The sequence below is a fragment of the Chrysochloris asiatica genome, unplaced genomic scaffold (assembly GCF_000296735.1).
Source record: "Chrysochloris asiatica unplaced genomic scaffold, ChrAsi1.0 scaffold00293, whole genome shotgun sequence".
Taxonomy (NCBI): domain Eukaryota; kingdom Metazoa; phylum Chordata; class Mammalia; order Afrosoricida; family Chrysochloridae; genus Chrysochloris; species Chrysochloris asiatica.
The window spans coordinates 2,127,158-2,148,426 of NW_006408811.1; the positions used below are offsets into that span (position 1 = coordinate 2,127,158).

A 21,269-nucleotide genomic window follows, 5' to 3' on the forward strand; every position below is an offset into this window, starting at 1 on the left:
CAACATGAATCTTAGACTCTCTTCAGATTTCTTAATCCTTTTTTCTGCTTGCTCTTCAATCTTAGCATTATTGAGAGATTTGTCTTCCAGCTTACTGGTTCTGGCTTCCGTCTCTTCAATTCTGCTCCTTTCCCCTTTTTGTATATTGTCTATGTCTGATATTTTGTTATTAATCATCTGGACCTCTTTTTGCAGGTTTTGAATTGCTTGCAGTGCTGTATTGATCTTATTTGATTTCTCCTGTAGTATTTTCCTGACTTCTTCCTTATTTTCCTCCACCCCTTTGTGGAGCATTTGAATTTGTTTCTATATCATTCTTAATTTCTTCTCAGGCAAATCCAAAATCTCTTTTGGAAAGCCTTTGTCTGCCTCCAGCTCATTTGTCTCAGTTACTCTTTTCTGGTGGTTTTGGACATTTTTGAGATATTTTGTTGTGTTTGTTGTTGTTGTTGTTTTGTCATTTTCAGTAGTTAGGTAAATTTTTCATGCTTAAATGGATGTTTGTTGCTGTGCTGTTACACTTCCTGAGTGTCTTCAGGTGGATATGATCAGGAGATAGGTGTCCCTTTTCACGTGCAATGCCTTGAAGCTTGTTACTAGTTCTTATCTCAATGGTGACATATTATAGGTTATGCATGTAACTTGGCTATATGGTTATGATTACTGTCTCTTCTTGAGTAATGCAGGCATAAAAAGCTCCCACCTCCAGCAAAAAAGTGTGATCAAAAGACCCCAAAACAGAAACAATATAAAAAAAGCAGAGACAAAACCCACCACTCTAAAACAAAAATAAAACCGTAGCCACCTGGCTAGTCACCTTTGCTGCTTTGCATGCACCATAGAAACTTCCAGCAATGGGTGGGGATGTCCACTCACTCTGGCCCCTCCTCTAGTCACCACAGTAGAGGTGCACAATTATATATTGAGAAGTTAATGGGATAATAATTGTCTACTATTTTTGTCTCTAAAGGTCAGTTAGGTATGTGCGTGTTCACAGTGTAATTCTCAAAATAGTTGTGTCCTTTTTTGTTGGAGTTTTACAGAGTGTTCATATGGTTTGTCTGGCCAGACCTGCTTTTTTCTTTCTGGGTAGACAGGAGTAAAGGGTCCCACACAAGTTAACTTTAGGGCTGGGTCCCAGAGTCAGATGTCATAAGCAACTGCCAAAGAATTAGCCTGTGGGACCAATGGGACTCTTCCTCTCTGTGCAATGGGAAAACTGTAATCTCAACACTGGACCCTTTTGGGGGTGCGTGCCCACCTGCCTGAAGACATCCAGGCTGGACAGAGAAGGCCAACAGGGAAAAGGAGGGAAAAACATGTAGAATCCCCCCACACTTCTTTTTGCAAATGTCACTGCACCTTTAGTGCCCGTTCACTGTGGCAGTCTGGCTGTGGCCCCGCCCTGTGAACTCAGCCCCTGCAGGGTGGCCACAGAGGAAGTCCCATTTCCTGGATCGATTCCTAAATTCCAATATTTTCCTTTATACAGTGATTTTTCCACCCGTGGTTACGGGAAATTGATGCCCTGCACCTTATGCTTAATCCAGAGCCTTGTAGCTGTTCCATGAAAGCAGCTTTTGTGGGTCTTCAACCCCTCCCCCACAGAGCCTGTCCTACCTGACTCTGCCCCTGCCACCGCCAAAACTGGAAGCAAAACAGACTGCTTTACAATGAGGACAAAATTAATAAAATACAAGCTAACCCCAAAGAAACTTAATACACCTTCACATCAAATAAAGAAAAGGATAATCTATGAAGATGTTGTAAACATTAAAATTATGATAAGATTGACAAGAAAAAGCACACACACAAAAAAATGAACTCAGCAAGGAAAGCATGTAGAACAAAGAAACCAGCAGCACGACACACACACACACACACACACACACACACACAAATAAACCAGCAAAATTATTGCAATAAATACATACCTATCAATCAATACACTGAATGTCAATGGATTAAATACATCAGTCAAAAGACAGAGAGTATCAGTATGGATAGGAAGACAGGATCCCTTCAGTATGCAGACCATAAGAGAGCTATCTTACACACAGACAAACATAGATTAAAAATTAAAGGATGGAAAAAGATATGGCAAGCAAATGACAATAAAAAATGAGCATGAGTGGCAATATTAATTTCTGATAAAAATAAACTTTATGGCAAAACCCAGCACAGACAAATAAGGACATTATCTTATGATTAAAAGGTCAAACAGAAGGATATAACCATAATAAGTATCTATGCTTCCAACTAACGAGCTTCAAAATACATAAATTAAATGCTAGCAAAATTTTTAAAAAACAAATATACAACTCTAGAATACCAATGTGAGATTTTAGTACACCACTTTCAAAAAGGGACAGAATAACCAGAAAGAAACTCATCAAAGACGCAGAGGAACTAAACAACATGATCAATCAACTTGCGTTCACAGATTTGTACAGAGCACTTAATAACAGCACAATACACATTCTTTTCTAGTACACATGGAACGTTCTCGAATAGACCATGTGTTAGACCACAGAGCAAGTCTCAATAAATTTAAAAACTCCAAAACACTACAAGTCATCTTCTCAGATCACAATGCTGTAAAATTAGAAATCAACAATTGGAAAAACAAGGAAAGAAAATCAAATACATCGAAACTGATTAACACCCTGCTTAAAAGCTACTGGGTAATAGAACAAATAGAAAAGGAAATTAAAAATTCCTTGAAGCAAATGAGAACAAAAGCACAACGTACCAAATCCTTTGGAACACATCAAAAGTAGTGCTGAGAGGGCAATTTATAACAGGAAACAAGGACAACCAAAAAGGAGAAAGAACCAAAACCAACCCATTATCACAACATATCAGGAACGCCTGACTCAACTGCAGAGATACAGGTGTGGACTTGCTTTTTTTTGGTATCTGTTCAATGGTCACTGGTCCATTCTGGTGACTAGAGGGGATGCCTGAGCGAATGGACGCCCCACCCCACCCCTGGAGGGTTCTACTACGCATGCACACAGATCTCCTTGAAATTTAAAGTGACAGTTTCCACTTAAAACCAAATGGCCACCACTCATCTGTCAGTTTGTCCTACTGTGGTTGCTTGTGAGTTGCTGTGATTCTGAGGGCTATGCCACTGGTATTTTAAATACCAGCAGGGTCACCCATATACCAAACATAAGCATGGAGTGCAGTGGTTACAAATTGGGCTGCAAACCACAAAGTCAGCAATTGGAAACTACCAGCTGTTCCACGGGAGAAAGATGAGGCTTTCTGCTCTGGTAAAGATTTACAGCCTCGGAAACCCTGTACAGGGTCGTTATGTGTCAGAACCAACTCCACGGCACATAACCACCACCACCAACCACAAAGCAGAGATACAAAGTGAGCACATGCTCTTGGGAAAATGATGCCATTAGACTTATATGGAGCAGGGTTGCCACACACTTCCCATTCCTCTGAAACCCACTATCTGTGAAGTGCAATGAACAGAGGCACGTCTGTAGTTGTCGTTTTATTGGGTGAATTAGAGAGAAAGGCTGATTGTGTGTGAACTAGGTTGAGTGTAGTGCTTTGCATACATACCATGACTCAAGGAACCTTTTTCTGGTCGTTTGCAGCCCCCTCGATGGCTCCTGATGTCTGGAGAAGTGTGACATCTGTGCCAGGAGGTTACAACGTGATGTTATCTTGGAAGGTAAGATGCACAGATCAGAAAGACAAATCTGCCTAGTAATATGTCTTTCATTATGAAATTATGGATACTGGCATGATCTTCTAACTGGGACGAACCTGCATGGTAATCCGGAAGTATTTCTTACCCAGTGATGGAATCCCCACTGCACATCCATGTCACTGATGCTTGGAGCAGTGAGAAAAAGCATGGGATTACTTGGGCTTACTTTTTAATAGGTAGCAAACAATTTCACGTTTTTTCACCCCATCCAGTCTCTCTCCCAACACCAGATGCTAACGATCTAACTGCCCATCAATGAATGAAAGGAAAATCAAACTATGGTCCATATGCACACAGAATATTATGTAATATTAAAGAATAATGCAAAAATAACATAGATGAACCTAGAGAACGTTATGCTGAGTGAAATTTGTCAATTACAAAAGGACAAATCTTGCAAACCACTATTATAAAAAGCCAAGGAAAGATTTATAACCCCAAAGCACTTTCCTGTAGAGTCAAAGTTTATTTTCAAATTTACAATCCCTGACAGGGACAGAGTACCTAGTAAGCAAGGTAAACATGGGCTTACTTGTGCTTACTTACTCATCTATAGTGAACAAATGTGGTGAAGTTTATATGAAATTGTTCACTACATATTAATAATTGAGCACAAGCAAACCCATGCTTACCTTTGCTTACTGGGTAACCTGACGCTGCTTGGACATTTGGTAAGTGAATCTCTTACATTGTGGACAGTCCACCTCTGAGTCCTAACTGCAGAACTTCTTCTCCATCACTTCAGCTCAGGCCCACATGTAGCAGCCTCAGGGCCCAGAACCAGTATCAGTGGAGGACCCCATACTGGATGAATATTTTTAGACATAAGTAAACACACAACCAACATTTCTTAAATGGAAAGAACTGAAGAAAAAAATTCAAGCCTCAACTTGTGATATTGAAGGATTCTATGGGTAAAACATCGAATGATGCAGAAGGCATTAAAAGGAGATAGATGGAATATACAGTCACTGTACCAAAAGGAAATGGACAATGTTAAATCATTTCATAAGAGAGCATATGATCAAAAGCCAATGGTACTGAAGGAAGAAGTCCAAAGTGCACTGAATGTATTGGCAAAGAACAAGACTCCAGGAATTGATGGAATACAAATTGAAATATTTCAACAAATAATGTGGTATTGTTGAAATATTTCAACAAATAATGTGGTACTCATTCATTTATACCAAGAATTTTGTAAAATAGCTACCTGACCAACTGTGCCAATTCCAAAGAAAGGTGACCCAATGGAATGTAGAAATCATCAGACAATATCAATAAAATCACACGCAAGTAAAATTTTACTAAAGATAATTTAAAAATGGATGCAATAGTACATTTACAGGGAACTGCAGAGCTTCAATCCAGATTCAGATGAGGACATGGAACAAGAGACTTCACCGCTGATGTCAGATGGATCTTGGCTGAAAGCAGAGAATACCAGAAAGATGTTTACCTGTGCTTTATTGACTACCCAAAGGCTTTAGATTGTGTGGATCATGAAAATCTAGGGACAACATTGCCAAGAGTGAGTATTCCAGAACAACTGTGCTCATGAGGAATCTGTACCTAGACCAAGAGGCAGTCAGTCATTCAAATAGAACAAGGGGCCACGAAATGGTTTAAAATTAGGAAAGGTGTGCACCAGGGTTGTATTATTTCACATACTTATTTAATATATGTGCTGACCAAATAATCTGAGAAGTTGGATTATATGAAGAAGAATGTGGCATCAGGATTGGTTTAAAATTAGGAAAGGTGTGCACCAGGGTTGTATTCTTTCACATACTTATTTAATACATATACTGAGCAAATAATCTGAGAAGCTGGATTATATGAAGAAGAATGTGGCATCAAGATTGGAGGAAAACTCACTAACAACTTGCGATATGCAAATAGTACAACCTTTCTTGCTGGAAGCAATGTTGTTGTTGTTAAGTGCCATCGAGCCGGTTCCAACCCATAGCGACCCTGATCAGGGTTTCCAAGTCTGTAATTCTCTACGGGAGCAGAAAGCTTCATCTTTCTCCCGCGGATCAGTTGGTAGTTTCGAACTGCTGACATTGCGGTTCACAGCCCGATTCATAACCACTACGCTACCAGAGAGCTCCAGGGCTTAAAAAACTTACTGATGAAGATCAAAGACCACAGCCTTTAAAATGGGCTGCACCTCAGTGTAAAGAAAAATCCTCACCACTGGAGCAAAAAATAACATCATGATAAAGGAGCTCTGGTAGCATAATGGTTACGAATCGGGTTGCGAACCTTAAGGTTAGCAGTTCGAAACTACCAGCCATGCCGCGGGAGAAAGATGAGACTTTCTGCTCCCGTAAATATTTACAGCCTCAGAAACCCTGTACAGGGTCGCTATGGGTCGGAACTGACTCGACGGCACTTAACAACAACAACAACAAATGGAGAAAAGATTGAAGTTGTCAAAGATGTCATTTTGCTTAGATCCACTATCAACACTCATGGAAGCAGCAGTTACGAAATCAAACGACGTGTTGCATTGGGCAAATCCGCTGCACAAGAACTCTTTAAATTGTTCATGAGCAAAAATGTCAGTTTGAGGATTAAGGTGTGCCTGACCCAATCCATGGTATTTTCAGTTGTTTCATTTACATGTGGAAGTTGGACAGTGAGTAGGGAAAACCACAGAATTGATGCATCTGAGTTAATGGTGTTGAAAATAGGATATTGAAAATAGCGTGGGTTTTTGGAAGAACCAATTACTCTGTGTTGCAAGAAGTGCAGCCAGAAGGCTCGTAAGACATCAACTTTGTCTCCTATACTTCAGATGTGTTATCAGGAGGGACCGCTAAGTAAAGTGGAGGGTCAGTGAAAAGGAGGAAGAGATGAATTGGAGCAGTGGTAGCAGCAAGCTTAACAGCAATTGTGAGGATGGCTCAGACCAAACAGTGTTTCATTCTGTTGTGCATAAGTTCACTATGAGTTGGAACTGACTCAACAGTACCTCAAAACAACATTTCTATTAGAAAGTTATGATATAGACTAATAAAGTGTAATAATAATGCATTTTATCCCTCAACCCTGAAGAATATACCTTTATAACAGTGGGGAAGGCCAGGGTTCTCTTCAGAATTCTTAAATTACTGAGTTTTATACAAAAACACTGGGAGTGTTGGCCCTTGATCCCAGCCCACTCCACATGTCTTCCCACCTCTAGCTCTGACCCAATCAGCCAGGAGCCCTACTCACACACAGGCGGATATGGCCAAGGTCTGGTACACCTCAGGTCCCAAACAAGCTGCCTCTCTACCAGCTTCCAGTCTCACAAAGCACACCCTGTGCCACCATGAGCCCTTGGAGGATGGGCCTGAGGAAAGGGCCCTGGAAGTGGACTCTGGACAGGGTGTTCTCCGTGACATGGACCATCATCTGCAGGAGGAAGTGGGGGCTCGAGATTTTGGGAAGCGTACAACTTCAGGAGGTGTGAAGCCCAGATGGGATCGTCTTGCTGGAGACTGAGACCTGTTACTTCTACTGCTGTGGCTCCCCTCAGCTGTCTCCCTCTCTCACTGAGTCTTTTTTTTTTTTTTTCAATAAAGTGTCGTTTATTTTTAGGTACTTCCATAAAGTTTTCAGTACACAGTCTTTTCCGTGAAGACAGAAGACAGAGCATGAGAATCAGCCTCCAGACATCAGCAGCTGCTTAGCTCGCAGCCTGGGCTCCCTCTTCCCATTCCATCATCAGCGTCTTCCACTGCTGCTTGATGGTGGCCACGTGTTTCATCGTTTTCTGATGAAGCAAACATTCTGAAAAATCATCAGACTCTATCTGGCACTCTCTTTCTGCCCAGATACCACGAATTTCATGAGCACATTCTGTCTACTTTCTTTCAAAACCGTGGCATTGAGCTGGAAGCCGGTGTGTCTCTTCAGCACTCTGGATTGTCAGCCAGTGGTCTACATGAAGATTGAGCCTTTTCTTTACATCCAAGAAAGACTTGGCTCCAGGGAGTCCTGATCTTCTCGCTGGTCGCTGCTCCGGCTCAGTCTTCACTGAGCCTTTTGTTTTCTGGCTAGATCTCCCTTCTTCTCCATTCCTGACTTGTTCACCCTTCTCTGCACAGTTTGTACTCTTGAGGGTCTCATCCCCAAGTGACCATCTTCTCTACTCAACTGTCTGGTTTCAGATTAGAATGCCAGACTTCAAGCTTGGTTTGGAGGATTGCTTTCTTTATTAGATTGTTTACTGAAATTGAAATTACCATGGATTATATTGAAAGTACTATGGACTGTCCAAAGAACAAACAGATCTATGTTGGAAGAAGCTCGAGTGCTCCTTGGAAGCCAGGATGACCAAACTTCGTCTCTCATGCTTTGGACACATTATCAGGAGGGACCAGTCCATGGTAAATTGTTTGGTAAAGTGGAGGGTCAGAGAAAAAGAGTAGGCCCCCCAGCGAGATGGATTGGCACGGTGACAGCAGCAATGGACTTAGGTACAGCAGTGACTGTGAGGCTGGCCCAGGACCGGGTAGTGTTTCGTTCTGTTGTGCATAAAGTTGCTATGGGTTGGTATCGACTTGATGGCACCTAAGTTCAACAACAACATTAAATCATTTTAATTGATGTGTGTGTATATCTTTCTGTCTGTCTGTCTGAGGAAGGCAGTTAAGGAATAAAAAAGATGGAAAAGTAATTATGGAATCTGCTTTAGAGTAAAATCCATTTTGAAACAATTATTTTCCATATTTTTCAGCCATTATCAAAATCTCATGCAAATGGAAATATTCTATTCTATAATATAGCTCTGGAAAATCTAGACCAACCATCCGAATTAAGTCCTCTCTCCATTCCTGCACGGCTCAGTCACAAAGAACTGATGCTCAACCATTCTTCTTACCAAATCCATGTCACAGCCAATAACAGGGGGGGGTCTTCTCCTGCTGCTGTGATGGTCATCTCTGGGAACTCCCAAGACGGTGAGTCTTGTTCCGTTTTCACTCTCTAAGAAAATGTTGATTAATTAGGTAGCTTTGGATAAATTGGGAAATACATGTCTAGCTGCTGAGAAAACTGCTCATCATTTTCTTTGGGGCCAGGCATATCAACAGGTTTCAGTGGGAAGGTCCTCCCCAGTATCAGAAGAATGAGATTTCAGCCATCATTCATGGTATTTCTGCCTGGGACATGCTTCATCATATATGGGAAATTAACCCAGATTTCGACAAGTAAAGCAGTATCAACAAACGGTCCATATTGAGAATTCAAGTTGGTCCTAAAATTACCTTGAGATTTATGAATTATGAGCTGTGAATTTATTACACAGTAAAAATGTTGTCGAAGTCCCTATGTAGTGCAAAAGATTAATGCACTCAGCTGATAAATGAAAAATTTAAATTCAAGTCCACCCAGAGGTACCGTGGAAGAAAGAGCTGGCAATCTACTTCTGAAAATCCATCCATTAAACACTCTGTGGGGCACAGTTCTCCTCTGACACCCATGGGGTCACTATAAATCAAAGTCAAATCCATGGCAATTGTTTGGTTTTTATTTTTTTGTTAATTTTATCAGTCTCATACAGTCTACTAATATTTCCTATGGAGTCCTGGCATGGCGCTGTAGGCTAAGCACTGCACTGCTAGCCACAAGGTCAGCAGCTCAAACCCATTAGCCACTCCTTGGAAACACTGTACAGGGTCACTATGAGTCGGAACCAACTCAACAGCACTAACAACAGCAACATTTCCTATAATCATAAAGGAACAGGCATCGACTTCCGAGAGGGTCCTTGTCAAAATTATAGAAAAAAAGATAAGCAGCTGATCTCTTGGCCTGTGAAGGAGGAAAGAAGGTGGAAATGGCCTTCCATTTAAATTCAGGACTCCTCACATCTTTCTCGGGAGAGCTGTGAAAAGAGGTTGGCTGCAGTAAACCGCTGTGAGACAGTGCACTTTGGGACATACTGCGGTTGGCACTGGGCACCTCCAGGTCAGTTTGTTGCTATCGTGTACTGCTATTGGATTGTTCGGAGTTGGTTAGAGCGGCTGTAGTATGCCTGTCATCCAAATTAAGCTGACATTTGGGCTGACTGAACTGGGTTAGAGGCTGTTTGTTTCATTTTGTGTGTCCAGGAAGAAAAAGAAATTCGGATTGCTCCACAGCCAGAAAACAGAGCAGTTTTTAGAGTAACAGTTACTCTATGAAGAATTGTATCAGAAAAGGAAGTGAACGGGGGTATTCCGTCTCCATGAGAAGCCAAAGCCACTGCCATCAAGTCCACTCCCTCACAGAGTAGAGCTGCTCCCCGAGGTTTCCGAGGCTGTAAATCTTGATGGAGCTAGACTCCCTCATTTTGCTCTCTCACTGAGTGGCTGCTGGGCTCAAACTGACAGCTTTTTAGTCAGCCACCCAATGTTTAACCCATTGTACCGTCAGGGCTCCAGCCATAAGGAGCAGAACTCTAGGAGAAAAACTTGGGCTTTTTGCCCACCCTAGCGAAGCTGGTGAAACACCTCTCGTCGTGTTCAGGCCAAAGCACCAGGCTGTTGCTACTTGCTTTGATTTGTGTTAGGTACCTAATGCTGCTGTAACAAAAAGTTCGGGTGGGTAGCTTTAAAGGACAAAGACTATTTTCTCACAGTTTAGGAGGCTAGATAATATCCAAATTCAGGAAGTCCATTCTGGACTGTTTTAGCTTCTAGTAACTGGTACTTTTTGACGTTCCTGGGCTTGTAGATTCATCCGCCATGCTTGCCCATCTTCCCTTGTGAATGTCTGTGTCCAGTCTATAAATAACTGCCAAGTGATTAAGTTTAGGGCCCATACTCCTCTGGTATGGCCTCATTAACATAACAAAGGAAAACTCTATTTCCAAACAGGATTTCAACAATAGATGCAGGTACATACATTGTTGTTGTTGTTATGTGCTGTGGAGTCGGTTCCAACTCATAGCGACCCTGTACGGGGTTTCTGAGGCTGTAAATCTTTACAGGAGCAGAGAGCCCATCTTTCTCCCACAGAACAGCTGGTAGTTTCTAACTGCTGATCTTGTGGTTCGCAGCCCAATTCGTAACTACTACGCTACCAGAGCTCCTTGTTGTTGTTGTTGCTGTTATGTGCTGTGGAGTCAGTTCCAACTCATAGCAACCCTATACAGGGTTTCCAAGGCTGTAAATCTTTAAGGGAGCAGAAAGCCTCATCTTTCTCCCGCGGAACAGCTGGTAGTTTCCAACTGCTGACCTTGAGGTTCGCAGCCCGATTCGTAACCACTACACTACCAGAGTCCCTACCTAGCCTTCCTTAAATAGTCCACATTCTCATGTCACTGAAGTGAATAAAGTCACTGATAACGCTGAGCTAAAACAATGAAGTGAAGCTAATTCATACTGGGTTCTGGTGTATCACAGTAGAATAAGCACTGGACTGCTAACCACAAGGGCGGCAGTTCAAACTCAGAAGCCACTCCTTGGGAAGTTTGAGTTGGAAGCGACTCCACAGTACTTAACAAGAACAATTCATACTATGGTATTAGTGACTGAAAGATTTTCTTAATTCTTGCCATCTGCCTCCGCCCCTCTCAACACATTTGTAATTTGAAAGAAGCAGCTTGAAAATAGAAACACTTTAGTCAGTGTGAATGAGTGAAGTGAAATATTTCAGCCTCAATATGATAGGAGGTGTTTTTCTTTGATGGGGGAGAGCAGGTAGGCTTCTTGGAGTTACGGTGGCTCTGTAGGATAAGCACTGAACTTCAAACCACAAGATGATGCTCAGCAGGGGAAAGATGAGGTTTTCTGTCCCACAAAGAAACCCTACAGAGGGTCAAAGCCAACTCAACCACATTTAACTAACTGAAGCTCTTGGCCATTTAGCGAGGATGCCCTCCAGGGGATAATAATTCCATACCCAGAAAAGTTCAAGCATGGTTTTCTCTCGGTGCTTGCTCTGCCGTAGTTAAGGTTGCCAAATAAAATAGAAGACATCCAGTTAAATTTGAATTTCAGATAAATAATGAATGCATTTTAACTATAAGTATATACTTAGAGAGGAGTCCTTGTGGCACTGTGGGTTAATATACTGGACTGCAAAGTTGGCTTGAACCACAAAGTTGGTGGTTCAAGCTTACCAGCCACTCCTTGGAAACCCTATACAGGGTTGCTGTGGGTCAGAACCGACGCAACAGTGCTTAACAGCAGCAACAGGTAGTGGACTACAGGCTGGGCTGCTAACCAAAATAGCAGCAGTTCAAATCTACCAGTTGCTCCACAGGACAAAGAGGAAGTTTTCTACTCTTGTAAAATTTACAGCCTCAGAAACCCAATACAGGGTCACTATGAGTCAGAACTGACTCCATAGCACACAACTACCACTACCGTATTCAGCGTAACATTTGCTCCTCATTGGCCAGGGGTCTAAGCAGCTGCTTGATCAGCGTCCACTTCAAGTCAGTGACCAACTTGGACAACTGCCCAGATGCCCGTGGGGGGCATCAGCATTGAGAAAAGAGAAATTCTCATCCTTCGGGGTCTAGGCGTGGTCTGGCTTGGGATCAGTAGTCCACTGACGCCATATCGTCTTCTTCCTGATTGTCAGACCTTAGGAAAACTCCACTGGCATATTAAATAAGTTGAGATGGTAACCTTGGTCTTAGTAGTGTGTACGTCCTTGCATAATCATACTTAGTATCTATCTGCATTTTTTTCCTTTTTCTGGCCCCTCAATACCTAACCCCAACATCTCAGGAGCAGAAGGTAGTTCAGGGGCCAGCAGCATTATCGTGGGGAAATAAGCGGCGTTATTGATGCCTTCAACAGGAAACTGGCATTTTTAAAAACAGAGTCCAGACACTGTTCACGGGATAGCAAAGTTTTCAGTAAAAGAGCACATGGTAAATATTTTATGCTTTGTGGATCCTATGACCTCTTTGTTGTTGTTGTTAAGTGCTGTTGAGTCGGTTCCCACTCATAGCGGCCCTGTTTCCAAGGAACAGCTGGTGGGTTTGCACTGCCTAACTTGTGGTTCGCAGTCCAGTGCCGATCCTACACAGTACCACAATATATTGCATATTCCTTCTGGTTTTGGTTTTTCATTTTACAATTATTTAAAAATGTAAAAATTATTAGCTCAAACTAGTAAACCAGTTGCCATTACATTAATTCCGACTCAAGGTGACCCATGTGTTCCAGAGTAGAACTGCATATTGTTGGAAACAGATTGCCAAGGCTTCCTTCTTAGGCATCCCTGGGTGGGTTTAAACCCTTAACCTTTCAGTTAATAAGCAAATGCCACCCAGGGTCTCCTCATAAAAACAAACCCCGGTTTTTGGTACAGATGTCTGATTTGATCTCAGGATGAGGGGCTTTATCAAAAAATCAGATGGGAATAGAGGCATGGAACCACCCTTGGAAGTGCTTCCCACCCAAGAATCCCCTGTGGCTTGCTAAATACCCTGCATATACACATTAATTTTTCTGCTCTTAGCACTTAGAAAAAATACAGTTTATTTAATTTGAAGGATTGTTCTATTTGTTTTATACAGAAGAGATTGAAGAAGAGATCATTGAAGCCACAAAGGATGGGTTCTCTCTGTCTTGGAAGCCTCAATCAGAAGATGCCATAGGCTATGTTGTAGAGTGGTGTGACCAGCCCAAGGGCCCACTCTGTGGCCTCCAGTGGAAAAAGCTAGGCCCCAAGACCCTAAGTACAGTCATCACCTCAGGTAAGAAGACCTTGCTGGCACGCCATTTTGCTGTGCTCGCGTTGCAGTAACTTCAGCTAGGCTCCCTGAACCACCTCACAGACGCCTTGACTTAGCAAAGCTAAAATTGTTGAAATGACAAACCCAGCATGAGTGGTAGGGGATCAGACTTTCTAATGTTGAGTTCTAAGATTTGACATTTAAATCTACTTTGATAGCAAACTTCTGGATCGAAGAAGGCTGGAATTCTTTGTCCTTGTCTTTGTTAGTGTGTTTTTCCTCTACGTCACAGGCTTAGTGACTCCCTCTTTCAAGGCGTTTGGTTAGGGCTAAAAAGTTTTCATAACTTTGCCCACTATGCTCCACTATATTCAAGGATCTATTTGCACATATAGAAATATTCTCCATCAAGCCTATTTGTATTTGTGGTGTAGTCCTGTCTAGCCATATCTATTGATGTCCCCACTCATAGATTTTTGTTGTTACTGCTCTTTGAGGATTAGGTATGTAACAGTATCTCCCTTGGGTGCCTTTACCTCTGTGCTCCTTCCAGGGTCCTTTTTAGCTTGGACCTTTTTGTGCTGACCTCCTCCTCATTGTCTACTGCCTTTCACTTCATCCAAGTTAATACTAGCATAGTAGTTATGAATCGGGCTGCTAATGTCACGGTCAGCAGTTCAAAACTACTAGTTATTCCATGGGAGAAAGCTGAGGCTTTCTGCTCCAGTAAAGATTTGTTGTTGTTGTCAGGTGCCATTGAGTCAGAACCGACTCATAGCGACCCATGCACAGCAGAATGAAACAATGTCCGATCCTGGGCCAACCTCACTACCGCCGCCACACTTGATGCCATCAATGATGTCACCTGGCTTATCCATCTCATTGGGGGTCTTCCTCTTTTTCTCTGACCCTCCACCTTACCCAGCATGACATCCTTCTCCAGCGACTGTTCTCTCCAGACAATGTGTCCAAAGTATGAGAGACGAAGCTTAGCCATCTTGGCCTCCAAGGAGCACTCTGGTTGCACTTCTTCCAAAATAGATCTATTGGTTCTTTTGGCAGTCCATGGCACTTTCAGTATTCTCCGTAAAGATTTACAGCCTCGGAAACCCTATGCGGGGTCACTTTGAGTCGGAACGTACTCCACGGCACGTAACAACAGCATTCTAATTAGTGATTTACTCTCCTCTCACCTCTTATTCCTGGAAACCTTCAAGGAATATTTCTTTCCATGTGTAAACCTTTTCTTGACTTTTATAATAGTGGTCTCCTGCAAGATTTGTTCTTTTATGATTGACTAATTTCACTCAGCATAATGTTCTCTAGGTTCATCTATATTATGATTTTTTAATATTGCAGAATATTCTGTTGTGCGTATGGACTATAATTTGATTTTCCTTTCATTCATTGATGAGCAGTTGGATTGTTAGCCTCTTTTTGCTGTTGCACATAATGCTGCAATGAACAAGGGTCTGCAAATTTCTGTTTATGTCATAGCTCTTGTTTTTGTAGGATGCTTACCTAGTATTGAGATTTCTGTGTCATATGGTATTTCTGTTTCCAACTTCTCAGTGAAGCTCCATAGAGGTTTCTGCAGTGGGTGTACCATTTTACAGCCCCACCCGCAGCGTATGAGGGTTCTGATCACCAGTACTTGTTGCGCTTTATCTTTCTGAACTTTGCTATCATTTGGGGTGAGATGTCATCTCAACGCTCTGCTCATTTGTAATTGAGAAAGTTTTTACAAAACCAGAGCAGTAGATGGATCTCTAGTAGATGTTTAAGACATAGAATTGATGAGAGTCAGTCATCAGTTCCTGTAATGGCAATAGAACATGCTGAACCTGAACTCTCACCTTCCACATTGGATTTGTAAGTTGAGAATGTGCTACGTTTAACAAAGGAGTCAGTGTCGAGGTGATGCAAATAGTTAAAACACTTGGCTGCTAACCAGAAGTTTGGAGGTCTGAGTCTACCTAGAAGCTTCTTGGAAGAAAAGAAACACGTCAGAGCACAGTTCTACTCTAACACACATGGGGTTGCCATGGGTCAGAATCTACTCACTGACAAGTGCAGTTTAGCAAAGTCAAAGGAGCTCAGGTTTGTACTTTGAGCAGAGATGTTGGCAGCATCTTCTACTGGGCACAAGATAAAGATATGGGAATTGTCTCTTCCCAGAGAGTAGTAGAGAGCCCTGCAAGCCATCACTCTCAGAGAATGTGGAGGCGAGGGTGGTATGACTGGGCCATTGTCAAGGGCAGTTCTAGTGGAACAGTGGGTGTTGGGAGCAGATTCCATAAGCAGAGGCATAGAGGGAAAGTGAGGGAGCAGAAGCAAAGCTTTCAAAGGCTTGGCTTTGAGCGAGAAGAAGGAAGGCAAGTGACTGAAGGGGATGGAGACTCAAGATGAGTGTATGATGGGGCTTCAAAAAAGTTCATGGCACAATTCCATTACCTTTTAACTCCATTTTTCTATGAAGTTACTCAAGCCTCCTTGTATATGTGTGGTCTAGCTCTGAACCCTGCTTCATGCACATAGATAAGGGCATGTGTGAAGAGCTGCTTGCAAGAGGAAGACGTGCAAGATGGCCCTTGCAGGCTTGGGTGGAGACAGGTGTGTAAGGCCTAATGGGAGATGGGGAGGTGAGACACAGGAAACAAGTCCTGAGAAGGAAATGATTTGAGAGACACAAGTCCACATATCATTGTCTTTTCAGAAATAAAGAGATTATTGTTCTGTGATCTTGAAAATCAGTTGATTTTTCTTTTCTAGATGCATTTATACCAGGGGTCAGATACAACTTCAGAATCTACGAAATATCCACACAATGGATTGCTTCTTTACTGAAGAAACTAACAGGCTACTTCGAAGAACTGGGTAAGTGGAAGGAGTCATGTGGAAAGGTGGCATTGAACGAGCCCCGCCCGTATTGACTCGTACCTCTGGAGTTAGGACAATTTCAACACTTTCTTTACTCCTTGTCAGATTTCCATTTATTCAAGCAGTTGCTTTTCTATTTTGCTTTAATTTTACCTACATAAGACATTTTCAGTTAGATAGTTTGTAAAATGTTGGGCAAAAATGAAAGAAAGAAAAATTACTGCTACTCTTGGCACGTAGTGGTAAATGGCCAGTGGTAATATTTCCTGTATGGTCCAGGCAATCCTTTCTCTATAAAAGGCTACACTTTTAAGATAAAAATAGTGTCTTAGTCCATGCACGTTTTTGGTTTTTTTTAACTGACCTTGTCCTTTTCCTGATGACCAAGTGCCTTATTGTATGCTTATGTCAAAGTCTTTTGTTGATGCACATTTACTAGAGTTCCAAGGTTTTTCAACTAGAAACTAGAAAATCCATATTCTCTTATCTTACAGTCTTAAATGCTAGATCTCTCGCTCTACAATCTCTTATCCTATCTGAATCACTATCATTTTAACTAAGCAGTTGCCCATATTTATAATTATTTTCTTTGAATCACACCTTTAAGGTAGGATATCTGAGTCAAAATGTTTAAACTTAGGTATTCTTTTCTCTTTTTTTGCAACGTTTTTAACCTTTGGACTCATGAAGTTGCCCACCAGAAATTATACCACTGCCTACCCCCTGGTGTAATGGTTCACTCTCCCCCGTGGTGGTTACTGATTAACCATCTTGGGCCTTCTGGGTCTGAAGTGTGGGAGAGTCAGGCGACTGGGCCCTGGATTATCTCAACACTAGCCAGACCAACTCACAGGGGCTCTTCTTTAGTTGGGGGGTGGTTCACCCTTGATAGCAGGCACTGTCCAGACAGGCAAGTAGAACGTGTTGCATGTGTGTGGTCTGTATAGCCCTGAGTATGCCAAGCCACATGGGAAACAAAACATCCAAATAGTCCTGGATTTTTTTTTCAGTGATATCTGGACAACTTTGGCTCAGGTGATAGCCAAAAAGTTGGTGGTTTGAACTCACTTGACACTCCAGGAGAGAAAGATATGCTTCCATAAAGATTTATAGACTTGGGAACCATATGGAGCATTTCTGCTCTGTCTTATAAGTGAAGATCAACTCAACAGCAGTTGGTTTGTTTCTCTGAATAACTTTGCATAGCCACAACTGGGAATAAGGGTTCTGCTTCAGACTCATCTTCACCTCTTTGAATGGGACATACTCCTCACTTCAGTAGGTTCTCTGGGAGGGGCTTCTTTTAAACAGTATTTAGAATTCAAGAACAGAAGTAAGTCTAAGAAAGACTTTTGGTCTCTTTTTTACTGTATGACTATGTGCAAGTTACTTGGTCTCTCTCAACATCCATAAAGGTGAGCCTTGAGTAGGAAGAGTGCTAAACTCCTTTCCTGCCTTCAAGAACTGTCAAACAATCAAATCCTGCCATCGTTAAAGCTCACGTAACTCTTAGAATTAGCAGCAGGTCTAGTTGGAATTTCCATGAATGCTCTGAGAAAACTTTCCAAATCATGACTCTATTCTTCCCCCAACTTCTTTCCCTAGCTCCTTCTGCCAACCCTCAAGTAGTCATGAGTAGGTTGACACCACACTCCTTCATGCTGAATTGGAAGGATTATTCCACGGAATCGCAGCCCGGCTTCATAAGAGGGTACAATGTCTACCTGAAAGCCAACATGGAGCAGTGTGTGCCAGGATTTGAAAGGGTACTTCCCTCAGGTGATGTCGGGATCTTGGTTTGTTCGCTTTGTCAAGATTTCATTATTTGAAATAATTTAAATGACTGGCCAGGCTAAATTCTATTATTGCAAGATCTTTTCCAATTTTTTTCCCCTTTTATTTCTGGGAAACATATGTGTATATATATATCACAAAATTTCATTTAGACATTTTTCATGTGCACAGTTTAGTGATATCAATTATATCCACCATGTTTCATAACCATCACCTATCACTGACGGCCTTCCCATCCCCAGAAAAGCAGAAGAGGTTGTCACACTAACTAGTAGGAAGAACAAGGTGATGGAGACGGATACCTCAATTTACTTAGAAAGCAATATGGCGGACTCTAAGCACTTAAAGCAACTTAAAGCTCCTTAAGAAAACCAGCTCCTTGTGAAACTCTCTTGCTAGTCTTTTTTGCTTTGCCTTTGTTAAATATTATTAAAACTTATTTTAAGTCTCTTGCAAGCCCTTACTGCCTCTTGCAGATTTCTATTTCCTAACTCGATCACTAATACCTTTTGCTTAAATTAATGGCTTGTTTTTCCTTCCACACCAGTGTTCCCAGTGTGGTGAAACTCTGCTTTCATTTTTGGTTGGTTGAAAAACATTGACTGTGCTCAGTCAGAGTTGTTGTTGTTGTTAGATTCCATTGAATCCGTTCTGCCTCATAGTGGCCCTATGCACAATAGAACCAAGCCCACCAGGTCTTGCCCCATCCACATAATCATTGCTATACTTGAGTCCATCGCTGCTGCCACTGTGCCGGTCCATCTCCTCTTCTCTGTCCCTCCAGTTTACCAAACATGATATCCTTCTCCAGTGACTGGGCCCTCCTGACAATATGTCCAAAGTATGAGACACCAATTCTGGCCATCCTGGCTTCCAAGGAGCATTCTGACTGTCTTCTTTCAACACAGATTGGTTTGTTCTTTTGGAGTCTGCGGTACTTTTAATATTATTCTCTTCCAACATCATAACTCAAATGCATCAATTCTTCTACAGTCTTCTTTATTCATTGTCCAAATTTCACATGCATTTGAGTCAATAAAAACTACATGGCTTGAGTCAGATGCACCTTAGTCCTCAAAGGGACATCTTTGCTCTTGAACACTTTAAAGAGGTCTTGTGCAGCAGATTTACCGAATGCAGTACGTCAGTGTATCCATTCCTAATTCTCTCATAAGACCTCTATCACAGTCTTAAAAAAATAATTTTTTCTTGAAATAAAAGTTTGGTGTTTTTTAATCACAGATGTTTCAGCAGGCTGCAGACACAAAATTGATAACCCTGAACAAAAAACATTCGTTGTGGAAAACCTACAGCCAAAATCTTTCTATGAGGTTTTTGTCACTCCCTACACGCGAGCCGGTGAGGGCCCCAATGGCACCTTCACAAAGGTCACAACCCCTGATGAACACAGTAAGTACTTTCCAATCAGACTTCTTCCTTCAGGCTCTAGGAAACAATCACACATTGCCTTTGTCTAGATGGTTGCTATTGCTCTTACTGTGCACCATCAAGTCAGTTCAGACTCAGTGACTCTGTATAGGGTTTCTGAGGACCTGCTGGTGAGTTTAACCGCCAACCTTGTGGTTAGCAGTCCAGTGCTTGTCCTACAATGCTCCATCAGGACTAGATTGTTATTGTTAAGTGCTGTTCTGTCACTTCTGATTCATAGGGACCCAGTGTGGGATTTCTAAGGAGTGGCTGTTGAGTTTTAACCACTGACTTTGCAGTCCAGTGCTTATCCTACAGCACCACACCAGGACTAGATTAGGAATTAGATTATTGTTGTTGTTGTTGTTGTTGTTGTTAAGTGCCGTTGAGTTGCTTCCGACCCATAACTACCCTGTGTAGAGTTTCCGAGGAGCAGTTGGTGAGTTTGAACCACCAACCTCGAGGTTCAAGCCAACTTTGCAGTCCTGTGTACGCACTAATTCACAGTGCTACATTTGAAAACTTTCTCTCTCATTGGTTTCTTTCTCTCTATTTGTTTTATAAAAATGTTACAGAGAGTCCCACTACATAAGGCAGATAAGAGTGGAGCCAATCTGACTAAATTATGGCCTAGAAACTTCTTGCCTTCCTCAGTAACCTCTGAGGCACTTCTCTGGAACTCAGTCTGAGAGTAATTTGAAAATCACAGCCAGCACTTTTTGGTATTGACTTCAGAGGAGACACTGGCGTCTGCTGAGAGCAGAGCAGCGAACTTTCTCTCTGCAGCTACCTCCCCAGCTGCTCTCGCTCAGTGGCACAGGAATGGCAGTCTGACTTTGCCAGCTATTCCAATGGGCACTGAGATTTGAGCTGGGAGAGTGGGGATCCAGGCAGGAGTTGGGAATATTTGTTCACAAACTCCATGTTTGCTAAATTGGTGGCAGATAGGGTGGGTGGGTGGAAGTGTCAGTATCGTCAAAATGTATTTGGTTTAGAAGTTGTGGAAACAATATGGAAGGGAAAGGAATAACAGAAACTTCCCACCCCAAATTTCATGGCAAACACTGACACCTAGAGCACAGGAAGGTGGTGACTGGAAAGGTCTACTAATGTCACGAGGAGGAAAACAGAGCAGCTCTAATGCCGGGGGTTGGGGGGCACAGGAAGTCCACCTGGAAGGGGCTCTTGAAGATACTCCTCATTGGAAAACAAGCTGGCTGAATGGTGGTGTGTGACTGGGACAGACTTCTGTGTGAGTCCGTCCTGTCTGCCAGCGTCCTGCTGGTAAAGGCAGGGCTGTAGGGGTGAGAAGGACACCTCAGGGATGACTCCTGATGCCCCATGACCTGACCACTCCTCAGGACAGGCTCCACTGCAGTGACACAAAACAGCAAAAGCAAAAACTAGAAACTAAAAGGCAAGAGTAAAACCTCTCAAGTCAAGGGCTTTAAAAAGCGCAATTTGTTAGATTTAAATGAAAATAAAGGAATTTACGAGTATCTCTTACCTTCTTTCAAACTTATGGTTGTTATTCTTCACTGGAAAAACTTCACAGGCAAAACCAACCAACCAACAAGTCCGATATATAGAGGTACTCAGAGAATAGTACGTAGTACGTCCATGGTAACAGCACAAAAGGAAGTGGGAGTCTGAGGCCTGGCCTCGGCCTCTTGTACCTCCTAGATCTGTTTCTGGCTTTCACAATTGTACTTCCTTGTGTTGGGGTGGCATTACTAATCAGTCTGATTATACCTTTGTCTT

General features: G+C 42.2%; 1 protein-coding gene across 1 annotated transcript in view; it reads left to right on the forward strand.

Moving 5' to 3' along the window:
- OSMR (oncostatin M receptor) overlaps positions 1–21,269 on the forward strand; it is a 69,755-nt gene that overhangs the window by 28,285 nt on the left and 20,201 nt on the right. Inside the window, exons 10-15 of the mRNA XM_006874681.1 lie at positions 3,621–3,697; positions 8,466–8,688; positions 13,248–13,427; positions 16,179–16,283; positions 17,892–18,065; positions 19,323–19,490. Of these exons, the coding sequence (XP_006874743.1) occupies positions 3,621–3,697; positions 8,466–8,688; positions 13,248–13,427; positions 16,179–16,283; positions 17,892–18,065; positions 19,323–19,490 (927 nt within the window). The remainder of the gene's footprint in view (positions 1–3,620; positions 3,698–8,465; positions 8,689–13,247; positions 13,428–16,178; positions 16,284–17,891; positions 18,066–19,322; positions 19,491–21,269) is intronic.